The sequence below is a fragment of the Cryptomeria japonica genome, chromosome 11 (assembly GCF_030272615.1).
Source record: "Cryptomeria japonica chromosome 11, Sugi_1.0, whole genome shotgun sequence".
Lineage (NCBI taxonomy): Eukaryota > Viridiplantae > Streptophyta > Pinopsida > Cupressales > Cupressaceae > Cryptomeria > Cryptomeria japonica.
Window position 1 is genome coordinate 638,273,550 of NC_081415.1, and position 22,399 is coordinate 638,295,948.

The window sequence follows — 22,399 nt, forward strand, 5'->3', positions numbered from 1 at the left end:
TGGTACATGAAAATTGATAAGTACCTGACAGATCATGGTTTTCAGCGGAGTCCATCTGATGCAAACTTGTATATCAAGCATTCTAGTAATGATATTCTGTTTGTAGTTGTCTATGTGGATGACTTAATCATTACTGGCAGTTCAGCACATTTGATCACTGGGATCAAACAGGATTTGTGCCGTACCTTTGATATGACAGATTTGGGACTTCTACATTACTGCTTAGGAGTTGAAGTCTGGCAAACTGAGCACAGTATCTTTCTCTCTCAGTCCAAGTATGCCAGAAGTCTTGTGGAAAGGTTCAGAATGCAGGATTGCAAACCTGCCTCTACTCCTATGGAACCCGGGCTCAAACTTTCAGCTCAGTCATCCTCACCAGTTGTGGATGAATCTCTGTTCAGGCAACTAGTGGGCAGCCTCATCTATCTTACTGCCACTAGACCTAACATCAGTTTTGCAGTGAGCTACATTTCATGCTTCATGACAGCTCCCAAGGCTGATCATTGGTTAGCAGCGAAGCGTGTGCTGCGTTATGTGAGTGGCACTCCTGATTATGGACTTCTGTACACTCGGAGTTCTGATCCTATCCTCAGTGGTTACACAGATTCTGACTGGGCAGGTTCGGTTGATGACCGTAAGTCTACAGCAGGGTATGTGTTTAGTTTGGGATCTGGTGCTATCACATGGACTAGTAAGAAGCAGCAGGCAGTGGCTCTCTCCTCGATAGAAGCAGAGTATCGGGGAGCAGTTAAGGCATCTTGTGAGGCGGTTTGCTTCGATGAATGCTTGTGGATATGCATGTATCTCAGGCAGGTCCTACTCCCTTGTTCTGTGATAATCAGGGAGTGCTCAAACTCGCCAAGAATCTAGTCTTCCATGAAAGAACCAAGCATGTGGAAACGCATTGTCACTATATTCGACAGCTGGTTGAAGACGGATCCATCCAGTTGATGTATGTTCCTACCTCGGAGCAGCCAGCAGACATCTTCACCAAGCCCCTTGGTCCTAATAAATTTGTAAAATTCAGGGGGTCTATAGGTGTAGTTAATAGATTGAGCATTAAGGGAGGGTAATAGAATATTAAAATAATGTTAATTTTAGTATTAATGCTCATCAGTGTATATTCTATTTTAGACAGATCGTCTCGATCTTCTTAGCAGTTTCTTATTAGAAACTTGCTATTCTTGTAAATATCCTTGTATTATTTATGAGCGTCTTGCTCATTCTGATAATGAATCAATTCTTTGAAATCCATTGCATGTCTCACATTGTTTTATGAACAAAGGATAACCTTGATGCTCTCAATGGAGAGCAATATGGAGATTATTCATTTAACTCTATTGATTTACCTTTGACATTGAATCATCAAATATATTTATCATTGTCAACTCTTTTCAATCTCATATATCTGTTTGTGCAATTATGAGTATTTTTATGTATTTTTAATACAAACATATAGTATGGCCAAACGTGTCCATACCAAGCCTAGGGAAACAATGTTATAGTAACAAACCATACCCAAACTAGCAACTTAGCTCACAATGATTTGTAATTACCAATGCGTTATGGGGATGGGATGCAAGGACACAATTTCAAATATGGAAAAATTATTCCCAAATTTTGAGGTCAAGGAGACAACTATTAAAATAATAAAGGAAACAAAATGTTAAAAAGCGAATACAATAAGCTGATTTTTTTATGACAATACATTGATTCAATAATCCATACCATAATCATCATATGATTTTCATGTCATCAATGGAGAAGACAATTTTCTTTGTCCCTAAGACTTTTCAGATTCAATTCTCTAGCTCTACAGTGAAACTTTCCATTTAATTGCATCGTAGCATGGGTAGAGCAATCAATATTCTTCATTAACTATCATACATGAAAGATGACTTGGCAACCATAACCATTCCTCTAACCATTAATAATAACAATTACTCAAAATGATTTGCATTTACCATTGTTTCTTTGTGTTTCAGGATGGGAAAATACGGGGACAAAATTTTAGTGACAGCCAAAAAAATTCAAATTTTGGGGAAATTGAGGAGGTGGCTATTAAAATAATATATAGAAATTAATATTTAAATTTTCACATACAGAAGTCAAGTGTTATCATTGTCAAAAGTTTGAGAGTATAAAAAAGGAATGCTAGTAATGACAATATGATCTATCTCACAAGAATTCATGAGCTTAGGTTAAAGTAGGAGTTGAAGTGGAGAACCTCTATGGGCAAGAGTATGACTTGTATTGTCTCCTCCTCGCAACAGTTCACCTACCTCATATTCTCCATAGAAATTCCTTTAAAAAGAAGCAATAAAATGATGACAGTTCACACCACTCTTACCCATGCTGACTTAGCTATTTATTGAAGAGATTATAACTTATTTCCCTTCAAATGAAAAGCAATGTTAAATTTATGAGATAGAATAGAATGCTTAATACGAATCTACATAATTATAGAGAGTCAAACCATTTTGACAGAATAGAATAGTAATGTTGTCAACAAATTTAAGAATTTTATATCACTGATGCAAGTGTCACTTTTTCTATCTCATAATTTTCTAGTTGTTACTTGTAGCCTTTGGGCATCTATTGTAATTTTTATATGATAGATATGGACATTACCAGTGAATGTAATGAAATTTTGTTAATCTGTATGTCAACTCTCATGTGAATTCTCAATTCAGCTCTAATGTTATGCAATATAGTTCTATGATTTATATGATGAATGCATTATATGTGAATTATTGATATTTCCTATATTTTTCTAAATTTCCCTTATTTTAAATTGTTGTTCACTGTCATTGCCTAAAAAATAGCTGGCCTCCCATCCCAACCATCCCAAAAATACATCTCCCTGTCCCTTATCATCCTCATCCAAGAAACTTTGTGGAACATAGAATATAATAATATTATTTGATTTGTATAGTTCAAGTATGCCTTGAGTTCTGCGGAACACTTTTGCACGGTTGATTGTAATCCTTCCACTAAACCTATGAAGATTGAGCTAAAGTTGTTTGCCTATGATGATGCATCCATATTCAATGAATCACTCTACAAACAATTGGTGGTTTAATTTGATATATCTTGCATCCACATGACTGGACCCTTGTTTTCTCATTAGTTATTTCTCTTAGTTTTGGCCCAACCAAACCTTATCCATTGTCAAGCAACAAAACAAGTGTTGCACTACGTCAAAGGTGCTCCTGACTTTGACATTCTCTATCAAAGGTTTTATGATTTCCAGTTGATAGGGTGTACAAACTCTAACTGGGTCAGCTCAATTCATGTTCAGAGATCAACAACTAACTATATCTTCTCCTTGGGCTTAGGAGTTTGTTTCGTTGCAAGGTAAACTTCAACACACTGTAGATTGAACTTCAAAGCAGAATACAAAGTAGTTATCATGCTAGTTGGGAATTAGTATGGTTATATTATACCAAGTTTTGAGTGAACCACAACTTAATAACATTGTTCCACTTTTAAGTGGCAATCAAGGAATGGTAAAATTAATGAAGAACTTAGTTTATCATGCTTGCACCCAACACGCTGAAGTTCATCATCACTAGATTGAGTGTTAATCTGACAGACTTGCTAATGAAAGAGGTTACTATATTTTTTTGCTTGACAACTCCAAGTGCAATGGTCCTTTCTACAATCTATACTATAATAGCCACAAAATTTTACAATACATAAATTCAAGAAGATTATTATTCATCTGGATCATTATCACTTAGCCAAGAGTAGGAGACATGAACCTTGAAAGGAATAAATCTGCTCTAGAGTTAATGAAACAGCCCAAGCTCTGAAGTAAGGCATTGCCAGTTGGTGAAAACAACCAAGCTTCAGGTCAAACTGCTACAGCATTCTGCATATCTGATTTTCCAGCTACCTGAAATGATTATTCTGAACCCATAAATAAAGAGGGCTGAAAAGAGAGCACGAGTCTGTTTGCATAACTGAAAGTCTAACTGCATGTTAGTTATGTGCTTCTTTAACTTAGTTTCCAACTAAACTCTTAAAATTTAGCTTCGACTAAGTCTCCTGTCTGAAGCGGACTTATTCTTCTACTGACTAATTTCTTTCTAAAACTATATACTTATATTCTAGAACAGAAACCTAATTTATTTTTTGTATATTTTATTCCCCTAATGCACAGGGAATTATTACACCATTGCCTCAGCCATGTTGCAGACCTGCTAAAAGCTATAACAAGAATACCTAGTTCTTAATTGTTCCTCTCCAATCCTCTTTTATTCTCTTAAATTTTGCACCAGCAAATTGGTATATTCTTGATTGAATTTCTGTTATTTGTCTTGCTTCTCCATAACTTCAATAAATCAACAATTAGCCAATGCCAAACAAAAAGTTGTCTCAGAGTGTGCTAGGTGTTTGAGTTGACACTTTCCTCTTTGTAGAAGTTGTTTGATTCACCAATCAGCAGGTGAAGAACACATTTCATGGGTTGAGGATGAAACAGAGCTGAGGAATGCTATTCTAGGAGACATGGGATTGAAGAGTGCAGCTCTTGGAGGTGGAAAGTAGAAAAGGGTAGCATGCAGAAATAGATATGAGCTCAGCAGCATGAGTAAATTTGAGAAATTAATTCCGGAACAAAAGTCCCAGGAGAAGGGAGTTTACGCTTACCAAGAATAATAGTGAACTCAGCAAATCCCATACTTGATGAATTTTGCTTGACTTTTTTATTCTTTGGCAAGTAGTTAGAGACTTATCTTTACATGTTTGTCAATATCAGCCATTTAGTGAAGGACCGTCCAGGATGGCCAAAGCCAGCTTGGGAGGCACCATACAGATTCCTGTCAGCATTAAATTTGGTGCATTTTGTCTTCCAATGCACACAATCACCAAACAAGCAGTGAACTTAACTCTACTAAAAGAAATATTGCACCACCTTTGAATATAGTTCCATGTACTCTGGTTAGAGGTCATGGGTTCAGGAAGTGACAAGTCTGGATAGTGAAAAAGACACAGGTAAGCCTGATTTTGATTTGTCCAATGTTGCTTTAAGCAATTGAAGGCCCTATCAACATACCTGAGACTGTTATCTTTGGTTTTCAGGGCAAAGAGATTGCTAGGAGGTAGAAAGGATAAGTCATAAGACCAGAGTATTAAATGCTAGAATGTATGCTGACTTGTGCATCTCCTTTGGAGGATTTGGGTTTTCAATTAGATGCGTCAACAAACAATTCTTGACTTAGAATGTTGATCTAACTATTGCTTACATTTAAGGATCTGACCTTCGTCTCAGGCATGACTCGCACCATAAGAGTTTGTGCACACAATAGGAACTTGTACGTTCATAAAAATAGATTTGGAACCATAACACTTAACAGCCTAAATTATATTAAATACTCCATTATTGTAGAAGGTAGAACCAATTAAAGATTGGTTGTTCTATCAGTTTTAATCAAAGGCCTTATTGACAATCAAATTGCTTAATTCCAGCAAACCTCACACTTCAATCTGATCAGATATATAGCTCTTTTGAGCTTGCCCCTTCTGGGAAAAACATACCAAATGAAGTCACCAGATGCTAAGCTTGACTTGAAAATGCATGCTTCTTTGGATAACAGTATAAATTCTCAACCTTCTATCCAGTTTAAACTAGATTTATAACTATTTGACCCAAAATTGATACAGATACCAATCATCAAACTGGTCCAATTCTAATTAAGCTTCTAGCTGGGAGAAAGCTAAATAGTTTTCACTACTTGAAATGTCTGCTAACCAGAAGCCTTGTTTGCTTTAGATGCTCTCTTTCTTTATGTTTACTTTCTATATGTTTTGGTTGGTTAACTATTTTGGTCAATCCACATTAATGAAATTCCCCTCTTTAAATGGGTAATTCACAGTGTTACACAGGGACATGTCCTTGTGCCCTTTGGCATCCCCAGGACACTGTGACAGCAGCCCTCAGGTTTTCGGTGTTTTAGAGGCTCGCTAGCTTTATGTTTACTTTCTATATATTTCTGTTCATTAACCATTTTGGTTGATCCACATTGATGAAACTTTCCTCTGTGGGTAATTCACAGAGTTACACAGGGACATATCCCAGAGCCCTGCGACATACCCAGGACACAGTGACGGCCAAAACACCTCACTAGGAGGCCCTACTTCTAAAGGATATCCAGACATCACTGATTTTTCTCGCTTTAGAAAACAATATATTCTCACACAAAATGAAGCCCAAGTATGACTTACCAAGGAAATAGAATGTTCCTAAAAGTTAGTACCAAAATATTAATGACGAGTTGATGATAAACATAATTATTTTAGAAACAGACATGCTTTGACACCATGGCATAAGAATATAAGCAGAATTTCTAGGCCAAAGCTAACTCTTCACCCAGAAAACAAGAGCCACAAAATGGTAAGAGAAGAAACTGCAAAACAAATAAATTAAAATTCAGACAGAGGCAACTAACCCCAAATTCAGCATTAGAAAAAGCTTCAATAAAATCTATCAGCTGGATTTTCGCCCATTGACAACACCTCTCATTATCAGTAAGGTTTGGTGGATGCCTCCAAGCAACTCCATGACTCAACCTGCTCTTTTGAACTCTCTGAAAATAGACATCCTCAGCAAATTTCTTCAGAATTTCCAATGCTGACTCCATTGCTGGATTTACCACAGTTACCTAAAAGCAAAAATTCTGTTATAAGCCTATTAAGAAAGAGTGCAAACCTCAGGAAAGTCAATTAAAATAATTTTTCTACCTTCGCCATATAAGTCTTTTCCCTTAAAAGGCATATTTTATCAAGTGGAGAATACAGATTCAAGATGAAAAGTACTTCCATGTAAAAGCAAAGCTACCACTACAAAAAATCATGCATGGAAGCAACTCAATTTGAAATTTGCAGGTGCCGACTTAGTTTCATCTGCCCTTTCAAGAGCTTAATTTGCTGGAAGTAAAACTGCTTAACCTCCAGAACATTCACTACCCTACTTCATACAGTAGGCAAAAACAAAATTATTCTAGGAAAGGATTGACTTAAAGTAAATTCTAGAGTACAAAGTAAAATTTGCATTAATAACAAGATAGCGAAACTTCATCTCCCAGCATGACCAGAATTACCAATTAATCAGAGCTTTGCAGTCTGATATTGGTATATATATTAGAGTGTATTAGAACAATGATGGAATAAATTAGGTAGTTAAGTGAAGGTCATTAAGCTTGGTCGTTGTATCTGTTGCAGCTCTTTAATAAGCCTGTTGTCCTGCCATTAATTTGGTAGTTGTAACTCTTAAATGAGTTGGTCATAACAGTACATTTATTAATCGATATGTTGCTCTCTCTTTGAGCAGCACACCTCTTCTCTCATCTATTTCCCTGGCACATACTAACATCAGAGCCAGGTGGGTTCAATTGCACAAGTGAAGTCGAGAAGGTCATGATTATAGGTCAAGATCACAAGGTTGGCTAGGGCACACGAAAAATCCCATTTTCATGCAGAAAATTGTGATTCATAGGTCATACAGGATGTGTGGTAGATAAAACAAATCATTTTAGCGATTTGCAAGTCACATAAGATGCAGAATGTCACCAAAGTCACTTATTTCAATTAATAATTGTGCAGAAATTCAGCCATTTTTAGGCAGGTTTCCAGTAAAAAAATTTACAACCTGCAGAAAAGTTGCAACTAGGGCATCAGACAAAAATATTGGTTTAAGAGGCCACGCGAAGGTTTAAACTTTCACAAATTTCTGAAGCACAATTTTTAAGGCAGATTTGCAGGTTTGAAAAGATCATGTCTTGCAGTTGTGGCTAGGGCATTTTATCTTTAGGTGCTGTCTTGTTTTCAAATTCCTTCTGGTATCAAAAAATAATTATAAAAACCCAAGGTTTCCTTCTAAAAGAGAATTTGCAAAATATGAGTAGGGCTCAAAAAAAAAATGTGATCATATTGAAATTTTCTGAATCAAAACGAAGTGGTTAAAGTTTCGAGAAAAGTACATTTCTAGGGTTGCTAGGGTAATGGCAAACATTCAAATTTTGGTGTTGTTGGAACCACATAAACTCACTAGGGAAAATTATAATATCTGGAGCTACAAGATACTCACAAATCACAATTGTAAATGATCTTGATAAGCGTCACTAAGAAGTCCTATTTTACTGAAGTTATGCATGTCTGAGGATTTAATCCCTGTAGTCCGTAATGGCACATCTGCATTTACATTATGGGAAAATCTAAAAAACAAATATCAAATCTCAAAAAAAGGTCAAGTCTTATGTTTAAAATATCTATCATTTTGTACAAAATTCCATGAGGGTGGGTCTGTCAAAATATCTAAAAATCAAGGATTTGAGTGATCAACTTGCCACTATCAACAAACCAGTAGACAACATATGGTATATCTGACCATTAACAATATGCCACCCACCTATGAGACCTTTGTAGAGACTCTAAACCTATTAGTGGAAAGCCAAACATTGAACTTTGACAAGGTCAATTCATACTTGTTGCAGAGGGAACAATGATAAGAGAAAATAAGTGGAGTTTCTTTTGAGAGTTCAATAAGTGCCCTTGCTACACATCTCAGGGTACAAATCACAGTTCTCTTTCTTCCATTTCACAACCACAGAGAAAGGTACAATGCTTCTATTGTCAAAAATTCGGTCAACTGAAAAATGATTGCAGGAACTGACAATATGATTTATCCCACAGGCAACAGAATGAAGTTAATATGGCAGACACTACTAACAAAGACCGTGAGGAATTTACATTGATGGCTATTTCAGAAAGTGTTAAAAAGAAGTTGTTGTTTCTTTGATACAAATACATCCAAACACTTCATGTGTTGAAAGGACTAGCATGTCAACTTAGTTGCAAGGGATTATGTTGTTGGGTGACAGAAAGTCGGACACAATTTAAAGGATATTTGATATAAGAATCGTACTCAATGATTGCTATATAAGAATCGTACTCAATGATTGCATCAAACTTCTGTATAAAATGTTAGGCGTATTAAAAGATTGAACAAAATTCTCTCTATAAGCCAAATTATAGAAAACTGTAAAATTCTAGTAAAATGTCATAGGAAAGAGTGCATTGTTTGTGTGTAAACAAAGATAAAATAGTTGCACAGGGATTAGTCCAAGTGGTGTATACAAAGGAATGTACACATTATTGATCACATTTTGCATGCTACACTTGAATAACTTATCGTCCTATCATAAATCCAAAAATATCAAGACAAAACCTAGCATTGTGGCGCCAATACTAGATGTACTTTCGAATTCATGGAGTGTTCGTATGCATCAGCACTTGGGTGGTTCTGATGAATATGCATTACATATCTGTCTGACAGTCTATATATCTGTCTGTCTGTCTGTGTGACACACACAGACAGACAACAAACAATTTAACAAAATCTCATTGCCTTCATTGCCTATGTGCATATATATTATATAAATGATAAAATGTCCAAAGGCTGCAAGTTTCAACTACAAAATGACCAAAATAAAGAAAATATGCTGCTGCCCAAAATCAGCATCTCCTAACACTGTATCAAAATCAGAGTCTATCTGTGTAACCCTGGGATGTGTCCCTGGCCTGAAAACCACATCCCGGTCCCGGGGACTTGGTTACAAAGAGGAATAAATTCAGTTCTGCAGATAGATGGGAGAATTATTATATTTTGGATAGCAGATTGCACAAGGAAGATAAGTAAAGGGAGTGAATCTACCCTTGCAGACCATAAGACGTAAGAGGAGCAATTACAAAGGAAGTATTCAACAGAAATGGCATCGTAAGAACATTACAGAAGCAAGAAAATGTTAAACCAGACACAGCGATTATATAACTAGATTGGCCACCATTGATCATTACAATGCTAAAGGAAATTGGACCAGACGAGCTAACAAGTAATTCCTCAGGGTCTCTACAGACCGATCAGCTCAAATATATATCTCATTCACATTAAGGCAAATACCAGAAATAACAAACAACGTATATTTTCAGATCAGTTTAGTTCCAAACCATATCGCATTCATTCTAAGGGAATTATCAGAGACAGAGACATATAGATCAGTAATTAACATTATTTCAATAGACATAAAGTAATACCAAGAAATAAATTTATATATATAGTGAAGCTTGTGTTCACAACAAGAAGATATCAAGATAAGTTCTCCATCCCGAACTATTCTTAGAATATTAAATTAAATATTATAATGAAATATATTCAGTTCTGATAAAATTATAATTATTAATTACAATTCTCACTTTTATATTTTTAAAATTTGATGTCTTGGGGCTAAATTAAGACAAATCCCAAATGGGGGCATTACAATAATGTACATATAGCTGCTTTAACCATGTTTTCATATGAATATAATGTATATATACATGCTTTATCTATTTTTCATATGAAAATTTAAATTTCCCTACATATTTTAAATTTTCCCTATATTTTATATAGCCATCCCCAAAATTGGCAAAAAAAATTGCCATCCCAGAAACTTGTCCTGCCGTCCCCGTCCCGGAAATTCAGGCTAACATAGGAGTTTATCCCTACGTCACTACCATTATGAAGGGCTACCACATCCAATGGAACCCCAGCGAATCCCTCCTATGCTCCTCAAACTTGTGCAGCATCTTCAAGACCAACATCTCATTGTACAAATAGGGTTTAATGATACTCAAGAGTATCACTTATAAAGCCACAAGACAATGTGCATGGCAACCAACTTCTCTGCTCTTTGAAAGGTAAGCTTATTCCTCTTGACTGAATGAATCTAGTTGTACGTGGACCAATTTCTCTCTATAGAAAAGAAATTAGCAACCTATAAATGGAAGCAAGTGGCAAGTATCCTTAACTTCAATATGCCTTTTTCTGTAATGTCACCAATTTTCTAAGTGACAATTAATTAAATTAATTTTTATTAAGTTGTCAAAAAAAATATATATATATATTTAAATGATGACTTAATATTAATTAATTTAATTAAATAATAAAATATTATTATATGTCACTTTATTAAATAAAGTTCTCCAAAATATAATAAATATTTTAGTCGGCCAGGTCGGCCTAATGTTCTAGATGCTTCTTGAAGTTCTTTATAAGGAAGCTGAATGAAAGAAAGAAGGCATGCTTGATATGATGTTTCTGATCTGATAAATATTTTGGTGAATTCTGGAGACGAAAACTTTCAGGAGTTTGACAGAAGGACTGGACGAAAACCTAGTTCTTCCTAAGGGGTGGATCCGCAAAGGAGTCTACATCAGGGCAAATTTGTTAAGTCTCCATTCAAAGACAAATTTGACAGTAATAAGGTTATCTTCTGATCTGAGATTTCTGTTTATTGCTGCTGCATCTTGGATTAAGCATAATATCAGTGCTGGAGACTCAGATTTGGGAATGTTTACTGCTGCAAATCCTTCATTTCTGGGTTTTCTACAGACAGCTGTTAAAGAGCATCAATTTCATACTTAGAGCTGGTCAATTTGGGAACCCGGCATCACTTTGGAAGGACAGCCAGGGTTAGAAAAATATTCTGACCTAGATTTGGACTAATTTGGTATGAGATTTGCACATTTATTTGATGGATAGGTCTGAAATTTAGTTTTGGAATGTTTTGGGCAGCCATAAGTGTTTGAATTGTTATTTTGCTGAGTTTAATAATAATCAGTATTTGCTATCCTTCAGTTTTAATTCTCAACTGAAATCTGATCAGAATTTTGGGTTATAATGAAAATGTTTATATGCAAAATAAATTACCAGATTTATGCCCTAGATGTAAAAGTTTTTTATATCAGATTTGTGCCCTAGTTTGCAGAAATTATTGTATTGTTTTTGGTATCCTATTTGGGGATATTACATTGTCATGCCACATTCATCATCCGATAAGGTCAATTGAACTAATGTAGCTCTATCCATCCTCACCTTTGGCTTGTTGAATATTGGACATGAAGATTAACAAAGACTAGTCCATTGTGTGTGAAGAAAAGTAGATTCCTCATAAATATACATTTTTCGAAAGGCCTTTGTGAACCCTTCTTTGACCTCTATGATGAGATGGAGGCACTCATCAAGGCCTAGTTACATACCATTTAAGATTTAGAGTATAGACTATCATATAAAGGAAGGTGTTCATTATATTCCAGTGCCACATCACAATGGGCCTAATATGCTCCTAATAAAATCCCAAAGAGAGATCCCTACCATGAGTGGCTTGTTTCATTTGCCTAGGCATTCTATCAAATGTCTCAAAAATATCTCCAAGGCTATTAGAGTCTGTACCAATATATCTTATGATTCGCACAACAGGTGAAATGAAGGAGCAGACATGTGCAAACAAATTACAAAATGAAAATTTTAAAAAAGGATTAAGAATCAAATAAGAAATAATGAATGTTATGACAAAGAAGGAAAAAAAAAGTTAGAAACTGTAATGTCCCCTACTTGATCTATTTCAATATACTAAAATTGATTGATATTCTTCAATAGTTATTATCAAGTGTTTATCTATTTTCCTCATTAGATGATTAATTTCATTATTCATAGTTCTTAATATAGATATCAAACCTTGCTACTACTTCAGTTTTAAGGGAGAAGGGTTTACGTATGTTAATAAGCACTTAGAGACCAACTACAATAGGTTCCCTCAAAGTTTACAGATCCAAGCCCTTACTTATCTTGGGTCTATACCCTCAAGGATTATGGGATCAGCGTATCTTGGGACTTAACCTATTGCTTGGATTTAGACTGTCCCTCTTTGGAACATCTCATTCCCATCTTCTTAAACACTGACAGTAATAACATTATTTAGACTATAAGTATAAATATTCCTTATGTATTATGAATATATATATGAAATTACGTATGACTGTCATATATATTGCAGTCCATATTAATATTACTATCAATTCTGCATAAGAACATTATTGGGCTTCATATATTAAGCATACTTATTAAACACATCCCATGCATACCACCAAGAACAAGGATGTTACTGCCTGTAACTTAATAACAGTTCTGATCTGATCTGATCCATGGTGCTGTTCTAGATGCTTTGATTCCTTTTTCTTTATATCTCTCAATGTGAGGGAGAGGTCATACCTCTTCATCATGTATGCCCTTTGGCAAGAGACACACCCTTTCACCATTAACACCCTTTGAAAGTGTGCAACTCTTCATTATTTCTGCCCTTTGAAAGGGACACAACCTTTCACAATCAGACCTGCACTTCTTATTTAAATCAGATCTGCACTTCTGATTTCCAAGTTATCCCCCTCCCAAATGAGGTTCTCTTCTCCTTTTTATATCTTATTGTCGAGGGAGTCACAACTTTTCCTTCCATGTCTTTTAACCATTCATGAACTTAATTATATTTTAATTAATTATATTTAATTATATTCTTTATATTATAATTTAATTTTTAATATTTTAATTTTATTATTATTATTTATTATTAAATTCCATTTCAAATTGGGGACATTACATTCCGCCCCACCCAAGATTGCTTGTCCTCAAGCAATGATCATGGAGTGTTCAAAACGACTTCCAATATGAAATGGCTTGTTGTATATGTATTAACATAAAGTTATAAACATATATTTTCTGTATAGTTTGTTGTATATATATTCTGAGTCTTCAACATGTATATGCTGCATTCTGGGTTTTCAATATGCTGTATATAATTTAATAATTTGTTTATAACTTATGTAATATAATATTAATTTAAATACTTCAAGAATATTATTATTGATAAATAAATATAATTAAAAAAGTAAATATTTAATAATTTCAAATAATTATTTGTTGATAAATATTATATTATATTATATTAATTAATAAATAATAATTGTTTCATATATATCAATCAAGGAGGGGACATGACAGAAACATTAATAAATTAACTATTCAATAATTTAATATTTAAATCAACAATTTCTTAGGTCCACTATGGATCACCAATCATTGTCAAGGATATATTGTTTCACACTTTTTCCTTCATTTGTGTTTGCCTCTAGCCATCTACCCCACTTTGGACTAACCATCATTAGCTATAGAAGCTCCTATATCTCAAGCGTTCTCTAACAAAATAAAGTAGTTGGCATAATTAGTATCCATGGGCTTGAGGAATTCATAACTCAAAAAAGTCCAAAACAAAGCAAGTGAGATGTGATGGTTGCAGATGAACATTTACGTCTATAGCTTCTACAAAATGCTGCCTTCACCCAACCTACCTTCCCAATGTCTTTCAATGCATCATTCAACACATGAACACAAGGGCTCTAAAAATGTGCTTGTAAGCACCCTTCACCATCAAGCCAACAAACATACACACACAAGTCGAATTGGTCACCAACTGTACAACATTAGAGGGCCCAACTTTTCTTTAGCATCCTCCAAAATCCAAAATCAGAAGTTTGCATCCTTTCTTTTCCTTAGACAATCGATAGCTCTAAGAAAATAAGTCAATAAAACATGTAATAATGATATTAATGAGTTATCAATAACTGATATCGATCCAACCATCCATAATGATAAAGCAACTATCCCTTGTCCAAGTTTGTCTTATTTTCATCATCACTGCACTCACCTTAAAATAATTTCTAGCAAGGAGCCTGGTGCATAGCTTATTTTCTCCAAGGGCTCAAATGACTAACAATAATCACATATGTGTACATTTGTTTGAAAGAGGGAGAATGTGAGATATGAAATGATATAACATGGGTAAAAACAAAGTTAGCAATATAAGACTCAGCTACTTCTCATGATTGCATGTTTAACAAACTTGTAACACTAGTAACCCTTTTATTTCCCTTGGTATAAACCGCTGCCCTTTGACTCTCAACATTTATGGTTTGGGTAGGAAATGACATATTAGGTGTAATGTCCCTTTTTTGAAATAGAATTAAATAATAAATAATAATAATTAAATTAAATTATAAATAAATAACAGTGTTCCACCAGCGTTGGGGACGAGGGGACGCGGGGACACGGGAACGGGTTTCCGAGACGGGGGACCAAGGGCCTAAGTTTGGGGATGGCGGCAGGGGAGTGGCGGGGTGGTGGTGCTGATATAGTTATACATATACATATAGTGCTTGAAAACCTAGTTTTGAAAAGATATTTGACAGTATAACAGTATAAGAATTACATTTCAAATGAAACCATAGGAAATTTGAAGTACAAAATCTAAATACAAAGATTTCTTCAATGCTAATTGCTAATTGCTATATAAAATTTGACAAATGAAATTGTCAAATTGGAGATTTCTATTATATCAAAAAAGGAAAATATGAATATCTAATGCCATTGCAAAGTCTATAAAGATGATTACATGATTCATCATTACAATGAGTAGCCAAATACAAATACTAATAGCTATAGCATTAAAAAAGAGACTAGAGTCAAAGACAATATGGCAAAACTCAAAATGTAGCTAGGGAAAGGGTGGGGCCCACATTCAATTAGGGTTAACCCCCAATCCCCAAAAATGAAAAATGTCACTTTTTTTAAAATTTTAATTTTAAAACGTGCATTTCACGTGGGGCAACGATAGACATCTAGGCATCTCCCTGTCCCTCGAGAAACGCCCCCACATCTCCCAACGAGACATGGAGATGTGAAGACGTCTCCCAAGGAGACTTGAGGAAGTCTCCACGTCTCCTTAGGAGACGCGGAGACGTCTCCCCGTCTCTGGCAGCGCTTTGGTGGCGATGGCAGGGACGTCGCGTCCCCGTCCCCCCATCCCAAAGACATCCCCATCTCCGAGACACAGACAAATAAGGGGGGGACGCGTCCCTGTGGAACACTGATAAATAATAAAATATAATATACTATAGTTGCAAGTTAATTAACTTTAATGAAAAGTCAAGAGGCATGCTATGAAGAGTTGTGACTCCCTCAAACATGACATATAAAAGGGAGAAGAGTTCATTTGAAAGAGGACAAGAAGGAAGGGGAAAAAATGGAGCATAGGAATTAAAGAAAACTAAATGGAAGATGAGATTGTTACCCTCTTTGTATTTGTCCTTGATGACAAAAATGATATACATTGGCATAATACATGGTTTGACATGGTTCACAGTGATTTACTCTCAGTTTGGTATGCTCAGTTTTTTATCTCATGTGTTACTGATGATTTCAGTGTATGTGCAGAGCTATCATGTTCATTGGTTTACAAATTGGTACTTTGAGTCTATTGATTCACAAGGTCACATCTCTCCATGTTCATGTGATCCACTAGTTCAGGTATATGAATTGTTCTTTTTGATTGGCATCATGGCATCTCTTTGCAGTGATTCAATAATCACATTCTCTTATGACTGAAGCACAATTCGGGTGTTCGGTTTCATATCATTAACAACATGCTTTCATGATGGCACATATTGCTCATGGTATAATGTATGTGTTCATAGCACACTATTGTGCTAGGCAATTTTATGGTTTATACATATCTTCATTAGCACCTTTAGTGCATGGCTTAGTCACACTTTATATATAGCACTTTATAGTGCTATCGGTATTCTTTTATATTGTTATTATAGCTTTGAAAGCTATCGGGTTAAAATGATTTTAGCACATTACATACTGCTTGTCGACATATTTCAAAGGGTCGACACCTAGTTCTTACTTAGACCGATGATGTGATATTTATTTGGCTTAGTTTTAATACACTTTGAAAGAAGTTTGTGGGACCGATATGTACAGTCATCGGTGATTTGGATTGGAATCGGCATTTTAATGGTCAGATTTCAAAGAATATAAAACTTGTTAAAGGGTTCGATATAAAGCAAATGACAAACAAACAATAGCATTTCTTTTTGTTTGCTCAAACCTTGAAGAAGGCTACCATCGTGAAACATGTTCTAGCAGTTACAGTGAGTCATTGGCTTGGACATTTGTTGTGGATATCAGTTATGTTGGTCTACAGACAATGGAGATTCGAATGGTGGTTTTTGTGGCCAACATTATGGCGATTTGTTTTGTAGATTTTCAACATCAAATTTCTCAGGTTCTTGCCTTCATCAACAGGTAATATCATTATGTTATTTTCAATGTGTTCTTGAATCTTTGAAGAGTAAAAGGTAAAAAGAAAGTCTAGTATTTTATTTTCGGAAAAAGAAAAAGAGGGTTTCATTTTTTAAATGAAAATATTTGTCTTAAGCTCTTACTTTCAAAAACAAAAAAAAGAAAATAAGGGTTCTGTGATTCGAAAAGAAAGTAAAGGATAAAAAGAGTTTTATAAGGGTTTCATCTTTTTGAAATACAATTTTCTTCAGTTTCATGAAAAATAAAGGAATATAGGTTTCTATTTTTTTGCAGATTGAAATTTTTTTGATGAAATTGTATTCAGATTTATTTAAACCCTAATCTAGGGTTGGGGACCCTACACAAGGGTTACATTTGAAGACTTATTTTTGACACAAACTTGATTGTTATTTAAGGACACCTTTTTTTGAGAAAACAATGTTACATAAAAAAAGAGAAAACTGTGGAGAAACAGAGATATTGAATAGTGCTTTGACTGAAACATTATTGAAAAAGGGTTTAGTTCTACTCTGATACAAAAAACAGAGTATTGTGAAAGAAGATTCTCCGGTTGTTATACAGAGATTTGAAAAGCTTTATTGACAATCTTTTCTAGTTGGATTTATTGCATAATATTATCTCAAACTTGTTCCATTCATTGATAATTTTGTGATTGCAAAATTCATTGCAATTATAAAGTTACTAGTGACTGTAACTTGAGTTGTTTTTTGGCATTGTATGAGACATAGGGATTGGTGCTCCTTGAAATTTGACACTTCTAAATTCAGTGTACAGAGTTGGTGCTCTTTGAGTTAATAAAAGGATTACTTTGACGAGTGGTTTTTCTACCCCAAGAGGGTTTTCCAATCATGAAATTCTTGTGTCATGTGTATTGTTTCCATTTGTTTCATTAGATGATATGCTCTGATACTTGTGTTCATTTTGTGTTGGTGTAATTCAAAGTTGCCCATAATTCTGTAACTCAAATGTTTTACAATCTGAAATTCATTTGTTATCCTATCAATGCAATTTTCATTCACTATCATTAAATCTGCAATTCATATTGTGTATAAGCATTTAAAGTTTATTCAGTTACATGTATTGAATAGTCAACTGCACATGCTTAAATCAATCATTATGTTAAGTTGGTTCATTGGTCTACATCTTTGTTGAATGTTCATATAAGGTGTCAAGTGTATTAAAGTTTTAAATTGTGCAAGTTGAGTCAAAAATTTCTATTAAATCTGATTCACCCCCCCCTCTCAGAGTCAATCCACTTCCAACAAGTGGTATCAGAGCATAGAGTCCCTTCATTTAGGTCTGTCCTAGGGATTGATTCTAGTCTTTGGAAGTTCATATGGCTCAATCACAAGAAGGTGCTTACTTTCTAGAGCTCCTCTCTTTGATGGCACAGATTATGTGTTCTGGAAGATTAGGATGGAAACTTACCTGGTTTTTGTTGATCTCAATGTGTGGAACATTGTGACCACAAATTATGTTGTTCCAACTACTATTCCCACCTGATGCAAAGACACAATATGAATTAAATGCCAGAGCTAAGCATGCTATCTTGTGTGGTTTTACAAAGGATGTCTTTGTTAAGGTTATGCATTGTTCATCTGCCTATGAGATATGGAACAAACTTGAAACTGTTTATCAAGGAGATGCAAAAGTCAAATATCTAAAATTCTCACACTCAAACATCAGTTTGAGTTGTTGAGAATGAAAAAAGATGACACTGTTGCAAGTTATTTTCTCAGAATTGATGAATTTGTGAATTCTAGAAGAGGTCTTGGTGAAACTATTGATGAAAAAGATCTTGTAAGAAAGGTCATTCGAACTTTGTTGCCCAAATTTGAAACTAAGGTTTCAACCTTAGAAGAAAAGAAGAGTTTTTCTACTATGTCTCTTGATAACCTACAAAGCATACTTACTGTTGATACATGATAGCCTCGGTAAGGTAAATGATTGAATGAGAGATAAATGAAGTCTCTCATTCAATCATCTTTCTCATCGATAGACTATGATAAGACTTCAGTCATCATTCCTTCGTCTATAAATCTAATTACTCTTTGATATGTTATTTTCGTTTTATGTTATATCAATAATAGTATGCATGATATACGATCTAGTTATGATCGTATCCCTCAATTCATATAAATAACCTTACTAATAATCGGGTTCTTAACTAATGCACGGAATACCGATTGTTATCAGGTTTATTGTTAACTGATACATACCGATTGTTATCGGGTTTATTGATAACTGCATACATACCGATTGGTATCAGTTTTACTTGTTAATTATATGCACACTGATTGGTATCGGTTAAACTTGTTAGTTACATGCACACTGATTGGTATTGGTTAAACGCGATTATGACTGAAGAGGTGTGATCAAGTAATATCTTGATCGGTCATGTTTAATAGACATGACCAGTCAAGGTATTGCTTGATCCTCCTTATTGGCATATATATATATCAATCGGTGATTGTGAGAAGGACATCGAAATTCATAAATGCTCTTTCTCCATCTGCAACATACCAGATAATAATCAGATTTATTATATTAAGAAATAACATATACTTGAAAGAAGAAAAATAACCTTGAATATAACTTGCATCTTGAATTGAAAATTGAATTACATTTACATGGTATCAGAGCTATAGTTAAATTGAACCTGAGGCTATTCAATTTTGTGGAAAATTCAAGACAAGCATATATTCAACATGACATTTCTCCAAATGGCTAGCACCATCAAATTCGAAGATAGACTCGGAGGAGGCGATGACTTCTCAGCATGGAAGTTCAGAATTAAGATGATTCTAAGAGAAAATAAAGTCGAATCATTTGTAAAAACTAAAACTACAGAACTTGAGACTGAACCTGACAAAGCAACTTGGATAGAGGGAAATGAAAAGGCCATCAAAATCATAGTTGATGGGGTGAGGAATAATATTATGCCCATCATAAGGAAACATGAAATGGCCTACAACATGTTCAAAGTACTTGAAGATGCATTTGAGATATCCAATGCTAGTAGAACCTTGGCTTTAAAGAGAGAAATAAATCATATAGCTATGATAAAAGGGGAGTCAGTCAATGCCTACTTCATACGGATATCAGCCCTAAGGGATGAGCTAGCAACCTTTGGATATGAGATCCAAAGCAAAGAATTAACACTCATTGCTCTAGATAAGTTGCCTAGTATATGGGAAACATTCGTCCAAGGCATCAGTGCAAGAAATAAATTTCCAAAGTTTGAAAGGCTAAAGGCAGACTGTCTCCAAGAAGAATCAAGGTTAAATAAGAAAGGGATCAAACAAAAGAGTATAGATGAAGATCTTCAAGTCCTAAATACAAACTCCAATAAGAAAAGCAAGCAGAAACAATTTAGGAAGAGGAAAGGTTGTCATGGCAAGAACACCTTCAAGAAGGATCTTTCACAGATTCAATGCTACAGATGTGACAAATTCGGACACTATGTTGCCAAATGTCCGGAAAGAGCCAAACAACAAGCCACATTTGCCAAGCAAGAAAATCTAAAGGGGAAGATGACTCCGAGAAGTATGTACTCTACTCAGCACTTACAAACCAAGCATCAAACAAGGTTAACTCCTGGGTGATCAACAGTGGCTCATTCAAACACATTACAGGGTTTAAAGAACTGTTAGACTCCATGATAGAGGAGAATGATGAGGAAGTGACTATCAGAGATGACTCCACACATCCAGTCAAAGGAGTTGGAACCTACACTATCAAACTGAAGTCAAGCATATCATTGCAACTTAAAGGAGTACTATATGTCCCAAGCATCAAGAGAAATCTAGTCTCCATATCAGCACTAGAGGATAATGGGTACAGAGTGACCTTCATGGACAACAGAGTGTTGGTTAGGCCAAAGAATTCATCTATCAAGAAAGCTAAAACCATTGGTCAAAGACAAGGCTACTTGTATGAGCTGTGCACAAAGCCCAACCTAGCCCTAATCCATGAAACTACAGATGCTAATGAACTTTGGCATAGAAGACTAGGTCACCTGAATTTTAGAGCTTTATCATCAATGGGAAAACTTGTCACAGGCCTACCTAAGTTAAAGCAATATCATTCAGGGGCATGCAAGGGATGTGCCCTAGGTAAAAATGCTAAAGATGTTTTTCAAAATAGTACTAGGAAAACAAGCAAAGTTTTAGAATTAGTTCATTCTGATGTATGTGGACCTATGTCTGTACCTTCTTTAGGGGAATTTTTGTATTATGTAATATTTGTTGATGACTACTCTAGAAAAACTTGGATCTACTTTCTGAAATGTAAAGAATCAGAAGAGATCCTTAATAGGTTTAAGGAATTTAAATCACTAACAGAAAACTACTCAGGAAATAAAATTAAAACCTTAAGAACTGACAATGGGGGGGAATACACCTCAGATTTGTTTAAAGATTTTTGTAAAAATGTTGGGATTAAGAGGGAGCTTACTATACCTTATAATCCTCAACAAAATGGGGTAGCTGAGAGGAAAAATAGGACAATTGTAGAAGCTGCCAAAGCCATGATTCTTGATCAAAATCTAAATACCAATCTTTGGGCAGAAGCAACAAGCACTGTTGTATATATACAAAATAGATGTCCTCACTCCCATCTTGAAGATAAAAACCCTAAGGAGTCTTTACTAAAACAAAGCCAGATATTAGCCACCTTAGAATATTTGGGTGTCCTGTCTATATTCATGTACCTAAGGAGAAAAGATTAAAATTAGGGCCTTCTGGAAAAAGGGGAATACTTGTAGGATATAGTGAAACCTCCAAGGCCTACAAAATCTATATACTTGGTCAGAGGAATATTGAACTGAGTAGGGATGTAATCTTTGAAGAAGACATAGCCTTCAAAAGAGCCCAAAGCTCAATAGAACCTGGAGTCTATATCGCTACCCCTAGCATAGAGAAAGACCCTGCTCCTGAGCTTTAGAGGGAGAGTCTTGAGAAAAATGAAGGTGAAACTCAAAACCCACCTAGAGAAAATTTCAAGAAAAGACCACTATGGGCTACCAAAACTGTAGAAGAAGCTCAGAAGTATGTTGCTCCTTCAGAAACCTTCAGAGAAAGTAAAAGGCCTAACAAACTTACCAACTACGTTGCCCTCATGAATGATCTTTCAAAAGCTGAACCTACTAATGTATTAGATGCACTTAAACATCAAGTATGGAAGAATGCCATGTCTGAGGAATACCAATCCATTATGATAAATGATGTTTGGGAGATTGTTCCTAGACCAACTGAAAAATCTGTTGTCACCTCCAAATGGCTCTTCAAAATCAAACATGTTGTAGATGGCAGCATTGAGAAACACAAGGCTAGATTTGTAGCCAGAGGGTTCTCACAAAAGGAA

The 22,399-nt window shown here is 35.1% G+C and overlaps 1 protein-coding gene across 4 annotated transcripts in view; it reads right to left on the reverse strand.

Annotated features, from left to right (window-relative positions):
* The window catches only part of LOC131063178 (uncharacterized), a 166,821-nt gene that overhangs the window by 14,604 nt on the left and 129,818 nt on the right, over positions 1 to 22,399 (reverse strand). For all 4 annotated transcript variants that reach the window (XR_009111021.2, XM_057996965.2, XM_057996966.2 and 1 more), the window contains exon 8: positions 6,453 to 6,665. Coding sequence is in view for 3 of the 4 variants with exons in the window: in XM_057996965.2 (XP_057852948.2) it covers positions 6,453 to 6,665 (213 nt within the window). In the remaining variant the exon portion in view is untranslated. The remainder of the gene's footprint in view (positions 1 to 6,452; positions 6,666 to 22,399) is intronic.